General features: G+C 46.8%; 1 protein-coding gene across 4 annotated transcripts in view; it reads right to left on the bottom strand.

Annotated features, from left to right (window-relative positions):
• Positions 1 to 21,912, bottom strand: part of CMIP (c-Maf inducing protein) — a 347,152-nt gene that overhangs the window by 151,700 nt on the left and 173,540 nt on the right. For all 4 annotated transcript variants that reach the window (XM_069216306.1, XM_069216304.1, XM_069216305.1 and 1 more), the window contains exon 3: positions 20,080 to 20,130. In XM_069216306.1, coding sequence (XP_069072407.1) covers positions 20,080 to 20,130 — 51 coding nt within the window. The remainder of the gene's footprint in view (positions 1 to 20,079; positions 20,131 to 21,912) is intronic.

The raw sequence follows: 21,912 nt of genomic DNA, 5'->3' as shown, positions 1-21,912 counted from the left end.
TGGGAAAACATCATCAGGGAAAATCGAGAAAGACTGGTATTCGGGCATTACACAAGTTATCTGGATGACCCAATGTCACCAATTACAAGAAAAATGTAAAAAGTAACCTATATAGTACAGTGGTTTGGAGGAGGCTGGCCTGGTTTGTAGTGGGTACCTATGGTACTTACACCTTATACCATGTCCATTTATCCCTTATTAGTGACATGTAGGCAGTGTCTAGACGCCAGGCTCTCTAGGGGTAACTATTGCCAAGGTTTATCTAGGAGACATGCAAAGCTCATGCAATACCACTGTAGTCACACAGTACTCACATACATGAAAGAAAATACTAAGTGTTACAAAAATAAAGGTACTTTATTTTAGTGACACAAATGCCAAAAATACCATAGAGACTATACTCCCTTAGAAGGTAAGTAATACACCAATTATATACACTAGTATGCAGCAATAGCAATAAAAACAGTTAGAAAACAGTGCAATTAGTGAAAATCACAATGGTTAGAAATGGGCCTAGGGGAAACACAAACCATATACTAAGAAAGTGGAATGCGAATGTCGGTTTCCCACCTAGGCAAGTGTGGTGTGTACAGGGGCACTGGGAGTATTAGAAAACACCAAAGGTAAGTAATAGAACCCACCTCAGAGCCCAGGAAAGCAGAAGTAAATCACAGGAACTTTCCTAGAACACACAAGAACACGAGAAAGAAGATAATGCAAGAACCAGAAGATACTTCAAGACACAAAGGGTGGATTCCTGGACCTAAAGACCTGTGGAAGAATGGGACTAAGTCCAAGAAGCACAGAAGAGTCCAGGGAGGACAGGAGCCCCTGCTAATCCGAATCAAGGTGCAAAATAAGAACCACTGGTGAAGAATAGCAGTCAGTACTGCACCCAAGAAGATGGATGCGGGTTCGTGGTTGGTGCAGATGATATCCCACACCGGATAGATGATTGCAGTCTGGTTTGCATCGCTGGATTCCACCAACAAGCCTTGGCACAGGCATAGCTCATGGTTAGCGGAAAATGGCCACCCAGGAGGAGGAGTCAGAGGGGGCTCTCAGCAACTCAGAGAGCCCACGGAATACCAGGCAGCGCACATAGGAGTCCCCAGCATGGGGACAAAGGAGTTGCAAAAGGAGGCCCACGCAGCACAAAAACAAAGGATTCCACGCCGCCAGAAAACCACTCAGGAAGCGGTGCATCTCAGGAAGGAGTGCTGGGGGCCGAAGCTACATGGTACACAAAGAATTTCATAGAAGGATGCCAACAAGCCTTGGCAACTGAAAAACACGTGGTGCACAGGAGTACTGTCTTGCGTGGGAAGGCAAGCTCTTACCTCCACCAAAGTTGGACAGTAGGACGTCAGGACCATCAGGACCACTTCAGTCCACCACCCGTGATGCAGGATCCATGCAACTCGTCAGGAGAGGGGACCCATGCAGATGGTCATCGTTGCAGAGAGGTGCCTGCTGAAGCAGGGGAGTGACTCCTTCACTCCAAGGGAGATTCGTTCATTCTTTTGGTGCAGACTGAAGACAGGCTGTCCTCTGAGGATGCACAACCGGGAAACAGTTGCATTTGCTGGCAAGAGCTGGAGATACAATGTTTCAGAAGTCGTCTTTGCTTAGTTGTTGCAGTTTGTGGAGTTCCTGGAGGGTCCAGATGCAGTTTCTTAGGTGAGAAAGTGAAGTAAAGGATGCAGAGCCTTGCAATCTGAATCTGAAGAACCTCTCAAAGGAGAGACCGTAAATAGCCCTGAAAGGGGGATTGGTCAGCTAAACAGGTAAGCACCTATCAGGGGACGGCTCTGACACCACCTGCTGGCACTGGCCACTCAGATGCTCCCAGAGTTTGCTGCCAACTTGGAATCCAAGATGGCAAAACCCAGGGACCCTCTGGAGGAGCTCTGAACAGCACACCTGGGGTGGTGGTCCAGTTTCGTGCCAGAGCAGGGACTGGGGGTACCTGAACCGGTGTAGACTGGATTATGTAAGGAGGACACCAAATGTGCCCTTCAAAGCATTTCCAGTGGCCTGGGGAAGGAAGCTACCCCTTCCAAACCTATTTCCAAAGGGAGAGGGTGTAACACCCCTCTATCAAGGGAAATCCTTTATTCTGTCTTCCTGGGCTTGAGCTTCTCAACCAACAGGAGGGCAGAAACCTGTCTGAGAGGTGGCAGCAGCTGGGGCTGCCTGGAAAACCACAGAAGGCTGGAATGGCAATACTGGGGGTCCTCTAAGGAGCCCCCAGAGTGCATGGAATCATACAACCAATGCTTGCAAAAGCCTTGGGGTATGATTCCAACATGTTTGATACCAAACATACCTATGTTCGGAGTTACCATCATGTAGCTGGGAATAGGTAGTGACCTATTTCCAGTACACGTGTAAAATGGCATCCCCACACTCCTGGAGTCTGGGAAAATGGTCCTGGAGGTCGTGGGGGCACCTCTGCTAGTGCAGGGGTGCCCTCACACACAGGTACTCTGCACCCTGCCCTCAGGGCTGGAGGGCCTGCTATAGGGGTGACTTATAAGTGACCTGGTGCGGTGTAACTGGCAGTGAAAGGGTGCATGCACCTTTTCACGCAGGCTGCAATGGCAGTTCTGTAGAAGCCATTGCATGGGCTCCCTATGGGTGGCAAAAAAAATGCTTCAGCCCCTAGGGATCTCCTGGAACCCCAATGCCCTGGGTACCTAAGTACCATATACTAGGTACTTATAAGGGGGCACCAGTATGCCAATCTTGGGTGAAATACTGGGTTACCAGTATGCAACAACCATCATTTAAGGGAGAGAGCATAACTACTGGGGTCCTGATTAGCAGGATCCCAGTAGACACACTCAAACACACTGGCAAACAGGCCAAATGTGGGGGTAACCAAGCTAGAAAGAGGCTACTTTCCTACAAGGTTAGCATCCACAATAGTGATTTACATGCTGTTATACACCCACTTTTACATGAATGACTCAAATAGTGAATCAAGAAGTCATTAGCTCATAGTACCTATGCTTATGCGAACTTATGTACAATATCACAAATTCAAGTCAAGGTACTTTGGCCGACGATATTTCGATCCCCTAGACAGGTATCAGGATCATCCTAAGCCTTCGTTAAGCTTGAGTTAAAAGGGTTACATAGTGCTTGTAACCAAAATGGCAAAGATAAATCTGACTCACGTCTCATATGAGTGACAAGGCAATCAATGGAGATCTGAATCTCTAATCAAGCGCCAATGCCATAAAGTAGTAGTAGAGTGGAGTATTGTCACAGTATAATAGAGTGGAGTGGCAGAGTGTCGTATAGTGGAAAGGCATAAATAAGAGTGAACTGGAGTAGAGTGAAGTAAAGTAACATGAACTAGCATAGAGAAAGTGGGGTAGAGTGTTGTTGAGCATAGTACATTGTTGAATAGTGGAGTGGCATAGAGGGCTGTGCAGTGGCGTTGAGTAGAGTATCGTAGATTGAAGTGGCATAGAGTGGTGTGGAGTGGCATAGAGTGGAGTAAAGTGGAATGGAGTGGCGTACAGGGAGTTGTGTAGGGAGTTACAGAGTGGAGAAAGTGTTAGAGTTTAATGGAATAGAGTGTCAGAGTCTAGTATCATGGAGTGTAATGTCAGAGTGAAGTGTCATAGAGTGGAGTTGGGTGGTCTAGAGTGAAATGGCATAGAGTACAGTGGTGCAAAGTAGATTGGCGTAGAGTGTGGTGGTATAGAGTGCGTTGGTTTTGAGTAAAGTGGTGTAGAGTGCATTGACGAAGACAGCACTGGTTTAGCGTATAGTGCAGTAGCGTAGAGTGGTGAAGAGTAGAGGGGAGCCGAGTGGAGTGGCACTGCATAGATTGCAGTTGTTCAGAGTGCTGTGTCATAGAGTGATGCGGTGCATGGTAGAGTGGAGTGGTGCAAGGTAGAGTAGACTGGTGTAGAGTGCAATGGTGGGATGCAGTGATTCACAGTAGAGTGGCATAGTGTAGTGGCATATAGTACATTTGTGTAGAGTGCAGTAGAGTGACATATAGTTGAGCGGTGCAGAGTAGAGTGCCGTGGTGCAGAGTAGAGAGGAGTATAGTTCAGTGGCAGAGTGCAGTGTTGCAGAGTAGAGTGTCATAAAGGGCAGTGGTGTAGAGTAGAGTGTCATAGAATGCATTGGTGTAGAGTAGAGTGGCATAGAATGCATTGGTGTAGAGTGCAGTGATGTAGAGTGATGCAGAGTAGAGAAGAGTGGCTTAGAGTATAGTGGTGCAGAGTAGAATAGAGTTGCATAAAGTGCCGTGGCATAGAATAGATTGCTGCAGAGTACGGTATAGTGGTGAAGAGTAGATTGTTGCAGAGTGGAGCATAGTGATGTAGAGTGCAGTAGCATAGAGTGGTGCAGAGCAGATTGGAGTGGCGCAGGGTACATTGGAGTGGTGCAGGGTAGATTAGACTGGCATAGCATAGAGTGGAGTTGCGTAGATTGCAGTCGCATAGAGGAGATGATTTCAAAGTAGAGTGAAGGGCCTACAGTGGAGTGGTGTAGAGTAGATTAGAGTGCAGTGGTGCAGAAAAGAGTGCAGTGGGACAGAGTAGAGTGGCATTGAATACAGTGGTGCAGAGTAGAGTGGCATGGAGTTCAGTGGCAGAGTGCAATGTTGCAGATTAGAGGGTCGCAGAGTACAGTGGTGTATTGTAGAGTGGCATAGAGTGCAGTCGCCTAGAGTGCTGTGGTGCAGAGTACAGTGGCATTGAAAGCAGTGGAATAGAGTTCTGCAGTGCAGAGTAGATTGGCATAGAGTGCAGTGGCATAGAGTGCATTGGTTTTGAGTAAAGTGGTGAAGAGTGCACTGGCAGAGTGCAGGGGTGTAGTGTACAATGGTTAGAGTAGAACAGCATAGATTGCAGTGGCGTAGTGTAGAGCGCTGCAGAGTAGAGTGGTGTAGAGTGGAGTGGTACAGCATAGATTGCAGTGGCGTAGAGTAGCACAGAGTGGAGAAAAGTGGTGTAGGGTGCAGTGGCATAGGGTAGATTGTTTCAGAGTACAGTGAAGAAAAGATAGAGAAAAGATAATATACTTCAATATGCTGAAGTATGTAACGATAACAATATAAATAATAACGCTAGACATAACGGCCCAAAATGAAATATGGCTTCTCCCTGTTAGCCACTCTATAATCAAGCCCTTCATTACCTAGATAACAAAACATTAAACATAAATGTTAGAAAAATATACCCTTCTAATAGCTAAATTGTTGTGTGAAAAGGTAAAATCTGGGCCCAATCTCGACTTCACTGTTTCACCAACTGGTGTGATCTTAGGCAAATACAAACATTGTGTTTCACAGAGTCTCCTTTCTAGCCTGCAGGTGTCAGGCTGAGTGGGACTCTGTTATCTCTTTAGATCTTGCTCAATGACTTGCAGCTCCTCTTGAAGGCAAACTGTAGTGCTCCTCTTCAAGGCGGCAGGTGATGCAGACAGTAATCATCCAAAACTCTTTTCTCCTCCTCGTGCCCTTTGTTCTTATGAGCACCCTTAATGCCCACAGGTGTGAACAGGACAAACAAAAGAGCAGAGGGCGCAGGGGGCCTCCTGACTCACCTTCATTCTGTTACCATCAGATTGGAGGATGGTCGGTACAGGGCTGTTATAAGTAGCGCTTTTGTGCGCTAATGGCCCTCTGAATAATAGATGTGAGAGGGGAAATTATTGTGTCCCCTTGTCCCCCCCACCTTCGTCCCCCGTGTCCCCCACCCTCCAAAATCTGGGGGGGATACATCCCCCGCGTCCCCCACACTTCCTACGCCCATGCCTGGACCTCGGTCTGATGGGGCCCCGCTTCAGTTTCTTGTCCCAGGTAGGGGCATAGCTTTGGGAGGGTGGTGTTTAGGGTGTTACGCCTCCCAGGTAAACGTATTTCTTATAATAGGTGGGTAAAGGTGCTTTAAGTCGGGTGGTATTGAGATGTCAGTCGGACATCAGAAGGAATTTTTACATACACACAGACAAAAAACACACACACACAGTTTGAAAGTCCTCCTAAAATATTGGTAATTTCACTGAATATTTTGTTTTCTCTCTTATTATTTCTACCAACCCATTCCTCTCCATTTTCACTGCCCCCTAGGCCCCTCTCATGCACCCTGCTTGTTATGTATTTAAACATTATAAGCCAGCGTGACTAGGGAAATATGAAACTCCCCCCCCCCCCCCCCAACCCCCTCCCCCCATCTTACTGACCAAGCTCTGCCCCAGGTACAGCAATAGCGCCTTACAAAACTGCCCCTTTGAGGTGTTACGTTATCCACGTTTGAGTAGCGCTGTCTGCTGTTAGCAGGGCATCGCAGGGCTTGGTCTGTGCTGTAAAAGTTCAAGGTAACCATACCATGCCCACTTAATATGTAGAACGATCGATACATTTATGAGCAGACTACAAGTAAAAATAGGAATAAGCTACACATGACAGCACCTACCTAGAAATCAAAACGGTGCTTCCTGGGTTGCACATATAGGGCTTTCACGTGCGCATTAAGTAGTAAAAAATGTGCATCACTTTATGAGGGGCACTGGAATTGTGTTATTGCGCGGCCGATGCATTTTTTGCATAATTGTAGATTTGCTGCACTTGCTATTTAGTCCATCGTCTGCTGATTTTAACAAAATAAATTGTTTCCAGCTCAAACGGTTCGAAAGTTACAAAACCGCAGCGATACTTGTTGCCGTGCAGTGGAAAGCCATTTGCCAAGGTTGACTCGTCAAACTTCTGTTCCTTGTTGCTATATTTGGGTGTTAAACTGGTACTAACGAAGTACACCAAAACCGAGGCATTGTTACCAAGCGTAAAAATAGCAAAGTAATACGATCAGAAAATATGCTGCCCTATGTCACATAATTTCCTTTTCTCGCTATATAATGTACTGAACCCTGCCGCATAATGTGGCCCTCTCAGCCGCATAACTACAGTGGCCCTAACTTTATGCAGCTTTGTGAATGTGCACTCATCTGCAGCACCCTGGGAAAAGGTACCCGCGATCTAAGTCTCGACTTTGCCCAGAATGCGACACGATAAGAGATATTTCCGGAGCTCAAACAAACAGGTGACCGAACAACGACACAAGGTGAAGGGCACGTCCGCAGTGCAGAAAAGGTAATGTTACCAGATGACGTAATGCTTCCGTTTTTGGCTTTCATTTTACAAAATAACGTTTTCAGGCGTGTTCGTTCAATTTGATCACGAAATGAACCAATACTACAACTCCCAGGATGCATTAGGTTCCTACACAGCAAGGCACCCTTGGCGACATGGATCACCTGGCAGCTTTATAAACGTGTCAGGGCAAATAGGTACACTTGCTGTGAGTTCATGCTAAATTGACATTTTCCCATCCTAGACACCAATTATATTAACGAAGTCATAATATTCCACAGGAAAAGCAGGTTCAGTATGGCATGTCAAGTAGACATTTTAATGCAAATCTACTCCCACTAGAAAATTGGACTATCGAGCTGAAAAACCGTTCTTCTCTGGTGGCACCATGTCACCCGAACAACCCCTGATGAAACTATAGATCTGAAAAGTCAAACAAAGAATAATCAAGTAGGCAGACCTTCTATAACCTCCACTTCTGGATCAATAGCCTCTTCCATCAGAGACAACCCTCTCACGCCTGACCTTCAGAAAAAAGTGAAAGCCCTCCTCTTCTCAGTTCTCACCTCTCTATACCTCCCACGCTTGGGCTTTCTGGGGCTTTCATAAGGTTTCTCCCAGTGGTCAATTTGTAAACATATTCATACCAGGGCCCGACGTATTTCGAGGTCATCTCACACTGGGATGGCTTAACCTCGCAGTTTTATTCATTTTTGTCAAAGTATATAGAACACGTTTTCTTGTTAATGAGTTCTGCTAAAAAATGAACAGCACCACCATTTGAGTGAGTGTCATAAGTATGTGGCAGTGTTTAGGAATTAGTGGCGGTGTCAAGCACTGGAAAACACCGGCACAAATTAATGCCCGATTTCTCCCTTTACTCAGATGAACTCCCATGAGCTTATGAAATCACTTGGTTTTATACTCAGTCGCACCCTCTCTTTTTAACATAACACCAGCAAACTACAAAAAAAGGGCAAGCTTTCTTCTGAACCACTTAGAAAGAATTAAGCACATGAATATGTTTTAACATTAATGAAGCACTTATTCTCACCGATCAACTAAAGATTTCTGCTCAAGCTCTGGTCACCTCCAGATTGGACTCATTCGGTGCCATCCTGCCCAGCTCCCATCTATTGCACTACTACAGCCCCTGCATCCCACAACAAGGCCGATCGCTGACCGAAGGAAGGGAGACATCTCCCAGAAGGACCTTCACCTGCTTTCCTTAGAAGACAGAACAACCTCCAGGTACCTTTAAGAATGACTCCTGACAACCTTTCCTGTCCTAGAAGACCCAAGATCTACGTATCCAAAAGCTATCTTAATTTAACTAAGAGTTCACCAGAGAAAGCTGCTCCCCACGAGGGACCAAGCTCTCCCAATTAAGCCTTACATTACTCAGCCCAACTTGGCGGGCTTTCAATGGCTCCTTATGCCCCTTTAGCAAGGTGTTTTTCAGTTATTCCCCACTAGGCATCTCTCTTTCTCTCTTCGTCACCCACCCTATCTTTCACTTATTCTCTCCTCATTTTTCAAATGCTATGTACACTTATCACGTATAAACAGTTAGTGATGCATGTAAAGCGCTATAATACCAACTGGTGAAGGTGGCACTCCAGAAAAACAATGAAAGTGAAATGAAATAGAAACACCAATCCAGGAATCGGATACATTTATTGCTGTGTTTCAAGCATTCTGTTGACTCTTGAGAAATACCAAAATAAATACATACGCACATAAATAAATAAACACAGACATTAATTTAGGCTCAATTAAAGGCCCTTATGTTCTTCTTGAGTGGCAAGCACATAGTTTATCCAGCTTATATTTGCCTTCAAGATTTGCAGTATTAGTTAGATGTGGTTTAAAATGTTAATATATTGGCATGCCCTCACTCCCCCAAAGGGGATTGTTCTTGCTTCCGCCCCCAACAGAGATCGCTCTACAGACCACACTAACCACCACCACTCTGGACTAGAAATGTGTTCAAGAACAAAGATGAGGTGTTACATTGAACCGTGAGATCCACCTGTAAAGATGCTGTGAAGTTCCAACAGCGGAACCCCCTCCTCTCTCTCTCCTCTAAGGCTCAACAAACATATAGTAACTCCGTGCTGATCGCATCCAGCAGCAACCTAAAATGTGTATTTATGCACAATAAACTGATTTCCACCCAGAATACCAGATGTACTTCTTGTCTTAGTAAAGGGTACTCTTGTTATCACCCATAGAAGAATGAAAGTTTTAGACAGCCCTGCAGAGACCCTAGATGCTCTTGGTTTGGACAGTCAATGAGCGGGTTCTCTACAGGAGCTCCGTAAGAAGTCGAATCATTGGTCATGCTTGATGTCAGGTCAGCCTCTGTGACATCTTATCGTCACCGAAGTCCTGACAGTGCAGCATTGCTCTCATGCCCGCCATAAGGTCTCAGAGAGTCACGCAGTGTAAGACTGTGGTGCCAACATCAACCTTCGCTTACTCGCATCACTGCAGAATCATAGAAGGGGGCTTCTGATTGGCCCATGAGCTACAGTAGAGTCGTGCGTCTGATTTGGCCAAAGGTGGTGTCTTCTTTCTGATGGGCAGGTGATGGAGGCTGTTCTGGGACATTCTGGCCTCTGGTATGACACTGGTTTGTGCAGCGTGCCTTGTGGCCGATGAATTAAGTGTCAATGGCCGATACCACACCACTACTACACAAGGCACATGCAGCAAGTCAGACACATTGTTTTCATTGAAGACAATAAATATGAAACAGCTCTTAATACGACATGAAACATTCAAATCACACTAAGCAGCACAAGTTGATCTCATACCACATTGAATCCGGCCAACAACAACCCTTAGAATCGCCCTATGGATGTTGCCTAATTGCCTTCAACTTAATACAGGAAAGACTGAACTCTTACTCTTTGGAAAAGCTTTCTCCTTTTGGTCTGATGACTTGCGGCGCCAGAACATGGGTTAGCTCCCACCCCCAAAAAGGTAATATGAAATCTGAACATACAGATAGATGGTGCCCTCTCTAAGAATGAACAAGTAAATTCCATGTTTTGGAAAAATGCATGTGCTCAGAAGAGCCTTTCAATGGCTTCTTTTCAGACGAGAAAATCCATCACTTAGCTACTTTTCATAAGGTTACTTTTTATAGGTTGCCTAAACCATGAAAAAACCCTCATGGTTGCAGAAAATGAAGCTATTTTAGCCACGCTTACCGCTGCCCACCTGATTTGCAATTTGCCATACCTTTTCTCCATTAGAGCCCACATTGAAACTTTTGCATTGGCATCCAATAAAAAAAGCTCCCTATATAAACTTCTTTGCCTTGTACCACAAGCCCCTCTTCAGAAGCTGTCTGCTTTATCTACAGAAGAAGTTACAGTTGTATGCACCCACGGGCAATCTTAGATCCAGTGGACAATTTTTACTTCATCCCGCTGTATTCATCCTGCCAGATAAAGGGTCAGATGTTTTTCTTACTTGGCTCCCCATCGTTGGAACAAGCTACATTTGTACCTACAAGCATGCTCTCATTTTGCTTGCTTCAAGAAATGTCTTAAGACCTGGCTCTTTTAACTCCTTCTGGTAATTCTGTCATTAGAGGCTGCTTAACACAGAGAGATCCTCTAGGGCAGTGGTTTCCAAACTCGTTAATGCCAGGCCCTCCCAGTGGGGAAAAATAAATCATTTTTCATAACTATTCTATGAAGTAGGCAATGTTTAAATAAGTCTACACTTATTGAAACATTGCAATTAAGCTCTGTTACCCTTTTACAAATGCAATACACATTTTCTGCTTAAAACAAAGCACTATTATCTGCATAATCTTTCTTTTGCCAGAGCCTGGTGGACCCCGGGACCACTTGAGGCCCCCCCTTGAGGGGCCCACCCCGCAGTTTGAAGACCCCTGCGCTAGAGGGAGATTTATTTGCTCTGTATAAATATATTTAACATAACATAACGTAACTTAACATGGCGCAATGTGCTATGATAGTGCATACCAGCATGATAAGTGATACCATGCAAGGTGTTAGGACCTCTGATACAGCCGGCATGAGATGTGAAACAAGGCATAGCATCATGAGATGTGATACCAGGCATAGCAGCATGAGATGCAAAACAGGACATAGCATCATGAGATGTAATACCAGGCATAGCAGCATGAGATGCAAAACAGGACATAGCATCATGAGATGTGATACCAGGCATAGCAGCTTGAGATGCAAAACAGGACATAGCATCATGAGATGTGATAGCAGGCATAGCACCTTGAGATGCAAAACAGGACATAGCATCATGAGATGTGATACTAGGCATAGCAGCTTGAGATGCAAAACAGGACATAGCATCATGAGATGTGATACCAGGCATAGCAGCTTGAGATGCAAAACAGGACATAGCATCATGAGATGTGATACCAGGCATAGCAGCATGAGATGCAAAACAGGACATAGCATCATGAGATGTGATACTAGGCATAGCAGCTTGAGATGCAAAACAGGACATAGTAGCATTAGGTGTGATTTAGGGAAAGCCAGGATAAACTGTGATTCAGTGTCTCGCAGCTTGAGCTACGGTACAGTGCTTGCAGCATGAGCTGCGATACCGGTCATGCCATCAGTTATACCATGTATGGTACCAGGAACTTTGATGCAGCCAGCATGAGGTGTGGTACAGCGCAGTGCAGCTTGAGCCAGGAGACTGTGCTTGGCAGCCTGGGCTACGGATATCGCAGTGCAGCTCAAGCCATGGGACTGTACCTGACAGCATGGGCTACCGAATAACGCAGTGCAGCTTGAGCTAGGAGCTGTGGTATAGCGCAGTACAGCTTGAGCCTGGTGACTGTGCTTGACAGCACGAGCTGCGGTATAGCGCAGTGCAGCCTGAGCCAGGAGACTGTGCTTAACAGCATTAGCTGTGACATAGCGCAGTGCAGCTTGAGCCAAGAGCTGTGGCATAGTGCAGTGCGAGCCAGGAGCTGTGGTATAGCGCAGCGCAGCTTGAGCCAGAAGCTGTGGTATAGTACTGGTTAAGACAGAAGCTGTAGTATAGTGCAGTGCAGATTGAGGCAGAAGCTGTGGTATATTGCAGTGCAGACTGAGGCAGAAGCTGTGGTATAGTGCAGTGCAGAATGAGGCAGGAGCTGTGGTATAACGCAGTGCAGATTGAGGTAGGAGCTATGGTATAGCGCAGTGCAACTTGAGCCAGAATCTGTGGTATAGCGCAGTGTAACTTGAGCCAGAATCTGTGGTATAGCGCAGTGCAGGTTCAGCCAGGAGCTGTGGTACAGCGAAGTGCAGGTTGAGACAGAAGCTGTGGTATAGTGCAGTGCAGCTGGAGCCAGGAGCTGTTGTATAGTGCAGTGCAGCTCGAGCTAGGAGCTGTGGTAAAGCACAGTGCAGCTTGAGCCCGGAGCTGTGGTATAGCGCAGTGCAGCTTGAACCCGGAGTTGTGGCATAGCGCAGTGCAGCTTAAGCCAGGAGCTGTGGTATAGCGCAGTGCAACTTGAGGCAGGAGCTGTGGTTATAGCACAGTGCAGCTTGAGGCAGGAGCTGTGGTATAGTGCAGTGCAGCTTGAGCCGGGAGTCATGGTATAGCACACAGCAGCTTCAGCCAGGAGCTGTGGTATAGCGCAGTGCAGCTTAAGCCAGGAGCAGTGGTAGAGTGCCGTGCAGCTTAAGCCAGGAGCTGTGGTACAGTGCAGTGCAGCTTGAGCCAGGAGCTGTGGTATAGTGCAGTGCAGCTTGAGCCAGGAGCTGTGGTATAGCGCAGTGCAGCTTGAGTCGGGAGCTGTGGTATAACACAATGCAGATTGAGCAGAAGCTGTGGATATTGCATGTTGAGCCACAAGCTGTGGTATAACGCAGTACAGATGGACCCAGGAGCTGTGGTATAGTGCAGGTTGAGGCAGGAGCTGTGGTATAGTGCAGAGCTGGTTGAGGCAGAAGCTGTGGTAGAATGCAGTGCAGCTTGAGCCAGGAGCTGCGGTATAGCGCAGTGCAGTTTGAGCCAGAAGCTGTGGTATAACAGTGCAGGTTGAGGCAGAAGCTGTGGTATAGTGCAGATTGAGGCAGGAGCTGTGGTATAGCGCAGTGCAGCTTAAGCCAGAAGCTGTGGTATAACGCAGTGCAGCTTAAGCCAGGAGCTGTGGTAGAGTGCAGTGCAGCTTGAGCCAGAAGCTGTGGTATAGTACAGTGCAGCTTGAGCCAGGAGCTGTGGTATAGTGCAGTGCAGCTTGAGCCCGGAACTGTGGTATAACAATGCAGATTGAGCCAGGAGCTGTGGTATAGCACACAGCAGCTTGAGCCAGGAGCTGTGGTATAGCGCAGTGCAGCTTGAGCCATGAGACTGTGCTTGACAGCACGAGCTGTGGTATAACAGTGCAGCGTGAGCCAGGAGCTGTGGTATAGCGCAGTGCAGCTTAAGCCAGGAGCAGTGGTAGAGTGCCGTGCAGCTTAAGCCAGGAGCTGTGGTATAGTGCAGTGCAGCTTGAGCCAGGAGCTGTGGTATAACACAATGCAGATTGAGCAGGAGCTGTGGTATAGCGCAGTGCAGCTTGAGTCAGGAGCTGTGGTATAGCGCAGTGCAGCTTGAGTCAGGAGCTGTGGTATAACACAATGCAGATTGAGCAGGAGCTGTGGTTTAGTGCAGGTTGAGCCAGAAGCTGTGGTAGAACGCAGTACAGATGGACCCAGGAGCTGTGGTATAGTGTTGGTTGAGGCAGGAGCTGTGGTATAGTGCAGAGTTGGTTGAGGCAGAAGCTGTGGTAGAGTGCAGTGCAGCTTGAGCCAGGAGCTGCGGTATAGCGCAGTGCAGTTTGAGCCAGAAGCTGTGGTATAGTGCAGTACAGATTGAGGCAGGAGCTGTGGTATAGCGCAGTGCAGCTTGAGCCAGAAGCTGTGGTATAATGCAGTGCAGATTGAGCCAGGAGCTGTGGTATAACGCAGTCTAGCTTAAGCCAGGAGCAGTGGTATAGTGCAGCACAGCTTGAGCCAGGAGCTGTGGTATAGTGCAGCGCAGCTTGAGCCAGGAGCCGTGGTATAGTGCAGCGCAGCTTGAGCCAGGAGCTGTGGTATAGTGCAGTGCAGCTTGAGTCAGGAGCTGTGGAATAGTGCAGTGCAGCTTGAGTCAGGAGCTGTGGTATAACACAATGCAGATTGAGCCAGGAGCTGTGGTATAGTGCAGGTTGAGGCAGGAGCTGTGGTATAGTGCAGTGCTGGTTGAGGCAGAAGCTGTGGTATAGTGCAGTACAGATTGAGGCAGGAGCTGTGGTATAGTGCAGTGCAGCTTAAGCCAGCAGGTGTGGTATAGTGCAGTGCAGATTGAGGCAGCAGCTGTGGTATAGTGCAGTGAAGCTTGAGCCAGGAGCTGTGGTATAGTGCAGTGCAGATTGAGGCAGGAGCTGTGGTATAGTGCAGCTTGAGCCAGGAGCTGTGGTATAGTGCCGGTTGAGGCAGGAGCTGTGGTATAGTTCAGTGCAGATTGAGGCAGCAGCTGTGGTATAGTGCAGTGCAGCTTGAGCCAGGAGCTGTGGTATAGTGCAGTGCAGATTGAGGCAGGAGCTGTGGTATAGTGCAGTGCAGCTTCAGCCAGCAGCTGTGGTATAGTGCAGTGCAGCTTGAGCCAGGAGCTGTGGTATAGTGCAGTGCAGATTGAGGCAGCAGCTGTGGTATAGTGCAGTACAGCTTGAGCGAGGAGCTGTGGTATAGTGCAGTGCAGATTGAGGCAGGAGCTGTGGTATAGTGCAGTGCAGCTTGAGCCAGGAGCTGTGGTAAAGTGCAGGTTGAGCCAGGAGCTGTGGTATAGTGCCGGTTGAGGCAGGAGCTGTGGTATAGTGCAGTGTAGATTGAGGCAGGAGCTGTGGTACAGTGCAGTGCAGCTTAAGCCAGCAGCTGTGGTATAGTGCAGTGCAGCTTGAGCCACGAGACTGTGCTTGACAGCAAGGGCTGGGGAGCGGAACACGGCAGCATGAGCACAGCACATGCAGCACAGGAGGGGCCCTGCGGCAGTCAGCCTGAGGAGAGTCACCGAAGGGGAGCAGGCGCTGTAGTACAGTATGGTTGTCACGTTTCCGATGTCGGATTACTGCACTCATTTACACTTGTGTAGTCTGTATTAAAGTTATTTATTAAAAGGAAGGGTGTTCCTTTATTGGAATTATAATACAAGTATTTAATAAGAGCTCATTCATTTGATAGTTTTCCAGTAACACTCAGGTTCACTATGTATTCACGTTATCACTTTCGTTACCGGAATAGTATGCAATTCACCTGTGTTTATTTTCAAAATCTAATGGCTTGCTATTGTAAAGCTTACTGTTGGTATGTGTTGGACTCCACCAGCTAAGCCTGCTTAATGACTCTAAACAGAAGTAAACACAAAATATAACATTTAATGTATTAGAGAAAACATAGACCACTGCTGCAAACCTTAAAAGCGTTGAGTCCGGGGGTAATTTATGAAATGAAATGATAAAGAAATGTCCAAGTGTGACTCTTGTGCAGTTGCATTGGTTGACAAATTCTACCAGCAAACAAATGCTCATTATCAACAGCTGATCCAAATTGTCCCTAAGATGCTCAGATCTCCTCCAAGCCTTCACATGCCCGCAGACTAACGGCCTGGTCAGCACTCACTCACTGCCAAGCAAGACTGCAGTCATACAAGGGAGCACAATTCACTGATCCCGGCCCACTGTAGGCTTGACTCACTCCCAGCAACCAGGCCTCAACCACTGCAGCGCACTAGACTCCCACCAAGGTTAGCCCATGTCCACCTCCAGCACACTGAAGCCCTGTGAGGGTTAGGCCTCACAGTGTCCTATCGGGCATCCCTCGGTCCAGGGCAGCGCACTGATGCTTCAGGACAGATCCTTCCTAGAGCTATAGTGCACGCTCAAGCACTACAAGGCCACACGCCACCTGGTACAACCATGTCTGTAGCAAACCCCACGCAGATCTCACATTTTCTCAATGAACTTCACCCAAAGCAAAGTCGCACCTAAACAACTCCTGGTAAAGCTGCAACAATGGGCAGACCTCACCCATTCCCAGCACTGTTTAATTCTGCCAGGCACCGCACAACACCTTCCTCTAGGTAGCACTCATCCACTGACTGCACAAATGAGACCTACCAGAGGCAGGTCTTGTCATCTCCAGGACAGTGGGGACCTGCCAGGTCCACCTTCAGGACACAGATTGCACCCAGAGCCTTCCTGCTAGCACCATGACGCACAGCCGGGCAGCTGCTTCTAGGACACTATAGCTCAGGGTTGAGCTTCACACAATCACAGCACACTGCAGATCTGCCACAGTCAGTTTTCACCTTTTGACGACACACTGGAACCCAGCCAAGGGCAGATGTCGTCTCTCAGTCACAACACTCTACTGCCTCCAGGCTCTCTTCGCCTGCTGCCAAACCCTGCAGTACTTGGGGCACCTGGTGGTATCCTTCGCGCACAGCGGTCGTATGTAGTGATTTTACGCATTTCAATTGTGATACTGTTCAATGTTGTGTTTGTTCGTGAAGCTTAATGACACCATCAAAATACCGCATACTGAGGGCAGCAGTGGTTTCTGATAAACCGAACAGTATGGATGGATGTGGCAGTGGAGTCCTATTTAAGGAAGGCTTGTTACTTTATATAAGAGGATATACCCTCACAGTGTTGCATTTAAATTCAGCTCCACCTACTCATGGACTTTGTGTGGAGGTGTACATCATGTGATGGTGTGGTGCACACTTTTGTGCAAATGCTTGAGGCAGAAGAATAAGCCCCAGCCCTCAAGAAATAAGTGCCGGTGGTCAGCAACGGAATCAACAAGCACAAATTAAGCACTGCACCCACTGTGTCCAGCCCTTGAGCTTTCTCCTAGCAAGTGCATCTTGGGAGCTGCACTATTAGATTCATGTTTGCTCAGCAGATAAAAGCGCTAGATTACAAGAGCTTCCAATGCCTTCTCTATCTCTCAACATACAGAGGTCATTCCAAAGTCACCTGCAAATATCACCTCGTCCCCTCCTCCTCATCTCACTGCACAGGACAAAAAAAAGCTGCCCAGGCCACCTATAAACTTCACCTGAGCCAAGAGCTTGCACAACGGCTTCCAAACTTCACCTCACTCTACACAAGAACTTCCCGTGCGACTACAAGTCCCCATCTCACACAATACACTAGTTTACCCCACAACTTTCTGCAGATTGGTCTTACTCAATACAAGAGCTTTCCCCCACCGTCTCCCATCTTCATGTCACTCCATAACAGAATTTCCCTTGCAACTTCCAAATGTCCCCCAGTCAATATAGGGCTCACCTCTCACCCTCAAAATTTGATCTCACCCAGAACAACAGCTATCAGGCATTTTTGCCTCACTCAATACAGGAACTTCTCCCAATGCAGCTAAGCTTCAGGCTGCCCTCGAAAGAGCATACCTTCAACTTTCAAACCTTACTTGACCTACTACACGAGTCCATCTGTGCCACCAAGCATCACCTTACCCTACACACATGCTTCAAACACCACCTTCAATCACCACCTAAACGAAGAAACCAAAAGCTTGCACCTTTGCTCCCCAACGTCACCCCACCCAACATAAAATCTTTAACAAGAAACGTTGCTACCACTTCCAAAATGGATATCACCCTTTAAAAGAGCTTCCTCTCTAACACAGACAACAGCATAACCCCCACCTTCATGCATCAAAACTGTGTCCAATTTCTCCTTTGGTAACCTAACTTTGATTTGAATTGAGTGGTTACAACATTGTTTGCTCATCTTACGTCTAGCTGTCCGCTGGACCCTTGTATTACTCAGTTCATGTAACTGTTGCTATCCATTTCTAACTGGTTAGCGCTGGAGCGCGTTGTCCTAGAGTCTTTTAAATCAGCAGTTTTCACGCTCCTATGCTTGAGCTAATATAGCCCGACAACTTCCATACCTATGTTGCTCCTTCTACCTGAACAAAGTGCTGGGGAGCTCAGTGTCTGGAAATCCTGAATATCCTTGAACATCACCTGGTTGGTGGCATCCGCCCCCCTTGAGGGCGATGAAGGGTGACTGTGCACATCTGTGGTATCAACAGAATTCAACACCATTGGTTATATCATCCAGTAAAGCCATACCAGACACACCGGGCTGGGGCAGTTGGTAGTAAACAGCTTTCAGTCCTTCCCTACAGTACGGACCTCGGCTGGGTCCTTACTCCCTTTTACATCTAACGCCTGCTCATTCATTTGCAATGTCCCCCAGAGATCTTTCTTCTCACCCAACCTTATTGACATCTATTGTGAGTGGCTGGGTCTCCTTCTCCAGTCCTGGGTCCTGCATTTGTAAGTGTATGTGGCAGACAGAGAGCTCCCTCGGTTGTTGAATGTGTGGATAGGGTGAGGTGGCATCTAATTATCCACCGTGTATTACGCGGTTCTGTGCATGGGTGGCAGAACCTGGCACAGCAAAACTCACATGACTAATATAGTTGTGTGTAATGGTGGATCTCTGGTGTCAGGCCTTTTGATTGGCAGTCTTGTGCAACAGCCCTAAAACAGTTAAGGAGCTGAAAATGTTGGGGTTTCAAGATGGACAGCACTTCTTCCTTGAATGCCAAGCTTGCAGAAGTGTCAGTGGAATGTTTTTTCTTCTGAAATAAGACACCAACCTGCCATGGCACCAACAGTAATGTATCCACAATTAAAGCCTGGCTTGTGTAAAGGATGGACTATTTGAGCCCCTTCTGCCTGGGACTTTCGGAAACAGGGCCAGCTTTAGGGCAGTGGGACTGGGCAGCTGCACTGGCTGCTGACCTGGAAAGAGGGCACTGACCTCAGGGAGGTGGGTGCTGTGTTTAGCGATAACTTAAGATTTAAAAACTGCTGCAGAGTTCCTTGTGTGTCCAGATTTCAGGCAAAAATAAAAATGTCAAGATAACTTGTGATTAATGTTCCTACTAGAGAGAGAGAGATGGGAGTTTTGTCTAGTGACAGTTTTAACTCCCTATAAAATAGCGCAAACGGTTAAAATGCCTGCTGCAAATAACAGATCTGTACTTTATGTGGATAGTTGAGTGGATTAATAAAGCCAGCCTTCACCAGTGGTTTAAAACAGATGAAATGCATGTGAGAGAAGGGAGAGATGAAGGGCACTTTTGCTCGGTGGTGGTGAGGAAGAAGTACTAGGTGCAGGGACACCAAAAAGGATCATCACACCAGGCGCCACCAATGCTAAAGCCGGCCCTGTCTGAAAGCACCGGTGCTCCAGATTACCAGTCAATCACAATGTGCCCATTGTCGAGTCAAAGCTGCACTGGTTCTCTGTGGCTTCCATATTGATCTGTAAGTCAACATCGACCTCATCTGTGTGCTATGCACACATCCGGTGCAAAAGACGCCTTGGAGACTATCATTGTTACATGGTATCGGTTTATTTTGGCACCCAAACATGATTTTGCCTCAGTGTAAATGCAAATAATGTGTGCAAGTGATCCTTCAGCATATGTTTATGAATGGTATCCCCCTCCACTTCCTGCTTTGCATCTTCCATCTCCTCCATGTAATAGTTGCACAGCTCCTCGCAGCTCTGAAGTACGCAGCCTGAAAGCTCAGAGGCAAACCTCTAACATTCATTGACCTACACAGGAGCTCAAATGTTGACTCTGAAAAACAATCATGGAGTAGCTCTCCTGTCCAGAACCATATCAGAGGTAAACACCAGACACACCAAAGAGCTAAGTACAGACTGGCAGGCAACACTAACCCTTTCCCATTAAATCCACGTGCTAAACTTTGGGGCTCTCCTGACAGCTCGACTCAGGGTGCAACGATGACAGCCAGTGCAGAACCTGATCCTTCGAGTGGCAGTCGGCCGCCATTATACTTTTAGCAGGCAAACCACTGCCCAAATGAAAAACATGGATGTGGTTAGTTTTGATGTGAAGAAGGAAAGTAAACATGGATCATACCTTCCACTGGAGAGAATGAAACCACTGGTCCCTCAGGTAACTGTTCGCAGCCTGCAGAGAGAACAGACAGGTCTGTTAGAGGGAGTGCAAGGGTTAAAGAGACAGATGTGTGCACCCTTTGGGGAAGTCACCAGTGCATGTGTGCAAACAATGCCATCCAAGACAAGAACGTGAGGAATGGAGGCGCAAGAGGTGCAAAAGTGTGGGTCACTCGCGCAGCATTAGTTACTCACTCCAATGCTAATCAACAGCATAGTGTTTTCACCCAACACAGTTTTTCACTCATCACATCGTTATTCATTCACCGTAGTGTCACCCTAGTGATGCAAACGCAAAGAGGCTGACATGAAGCTTTCAGGAGTACTCAAGAGAACCGGTCCGGAGTGAAGGGGAAGGGTGCGGACACACCGCGGAGCACACTCCACACGCTTGCTCCATTGCTAACATGCACCACACCATTTGCACCATCCACTTGACCTTGCCATAGTTGTAATAAAGTTAGAAGTTGCTAATGCAGTCTGGTGTCAGTGTCACCTTTGTTTCAGAATATAAATTTGTGACAAAGGTTCCTTGAACAGGAATGACATTCTGCAGACCGTCAAAAGCGACTGCACTCTCTTAGCAGTCATTGGACACTCAGAACAAGAGTGAGGCAGAGATCTTCAACATATCAAGAGTTATTTTTTCTCACCTCGCTCCACTGACTGTTTGGTGTATCACTCCACCTCCCTGAGTGCTTGCACTGCAATGCACGATGGACTATTCAATCTCTCAAAACTGCACTAAACCACCACACATTAAATTCTTTATCTGATGGATGCTTTGTGTACGGAATTGAATATTTTGTTGTTGTTTTTTTTTTGTTTCCACTGCAGCATGTTTTTTAATATTTTAGTCAGGAATCAAAATGCAAGCCAAACCTATTGGCTTTGCCAACGCTTGTTTATCTTCTCATCGTCAATACCTACACTGTACAACCCCCAAGTCTATTTCTCTTTTTTTACTGGATTTATTGTTTCCTCCTCATTATGCCTTAATCCTAAAAGCCAAAGTCATGAAGATCTTATACTATCAGTTTCCTTTTCACCCTAAGGTTAGCTCCCTTTTTTTAAATCCACAAAAACACAGACTTTATGCTTATATATGCATGACGCAACAAGTAGTTCTCAGGCGACTTTCAGTTCTCATTTTCCTGAACGGGGACCTTGCCATCTACCACCCTCTTGTTTGTGATACACACTAACTCTTATTTTAGGCACAGCTGCACAATTTAAAAATGTAAAATAAATACTTGGGTTGAATGACGATGGCGTAGCAGGGGCTCGGAGGAGCGGACTAGCCAAATATTTATTTGGTGCTGATGACCAGTTAAAATGAGTGGGAATGATTGCTCCAACATGGAGAGAGGAGGATGATGAGAATAATTTTTAGGGTCCAGCGTACAAGTGCTCCGTCCCTGTTGTAATCTCTGTTTGGGCTTTTACCACGCCCATGTCATGCCTGTCACTTCGATTGGTTTGTGGGCTTGCCTTTTGGAATCCGCTTGACTTCATTAATGAAAGGTGTGCATACATCATGCCTTTTCCTGTGTTTAGCCCTCCTTGAGCGCTCTGGCCAACTACTGAAAACATGCAAGGCACCATGTTTTCAGCCTGGTTTCTGCACTACTTTATTTTTTTATTTTCCAGGCTGACAATCATGTTGAGTTTTACATAGCGCGATCGCTCAGTTTTTATGTTTTCAATTTCAGCGCAATCGCTCTGTGTTATTCATATCACAATCATTTTTTTCTTTCAGTTTATTTGGCAAGAAAAGTCCGGCTAGGAGTTTATA

The sequence above is a fragment of the Pleurodeles waltl genome, chromosome 12, assembly GCF_031143425.1.
Source record: "Pleurodeles waltl isolate 20211129_DDA chromosome 12, aPleWal1.hap1.20221129, whole genome shotgun sequence".
In the NCBI taxonomy this organism is placed as follows: Eukaryota; Metazoa; Chordata; class Amphibia; order Caudata; family Salamandridae; genus Pleurodeles; species Pleurodeles waltl.
Note: the sequence above shows the minus strand (reverse complement) of the source record. Positions and strands in the feature narration are given on the sequence as shown.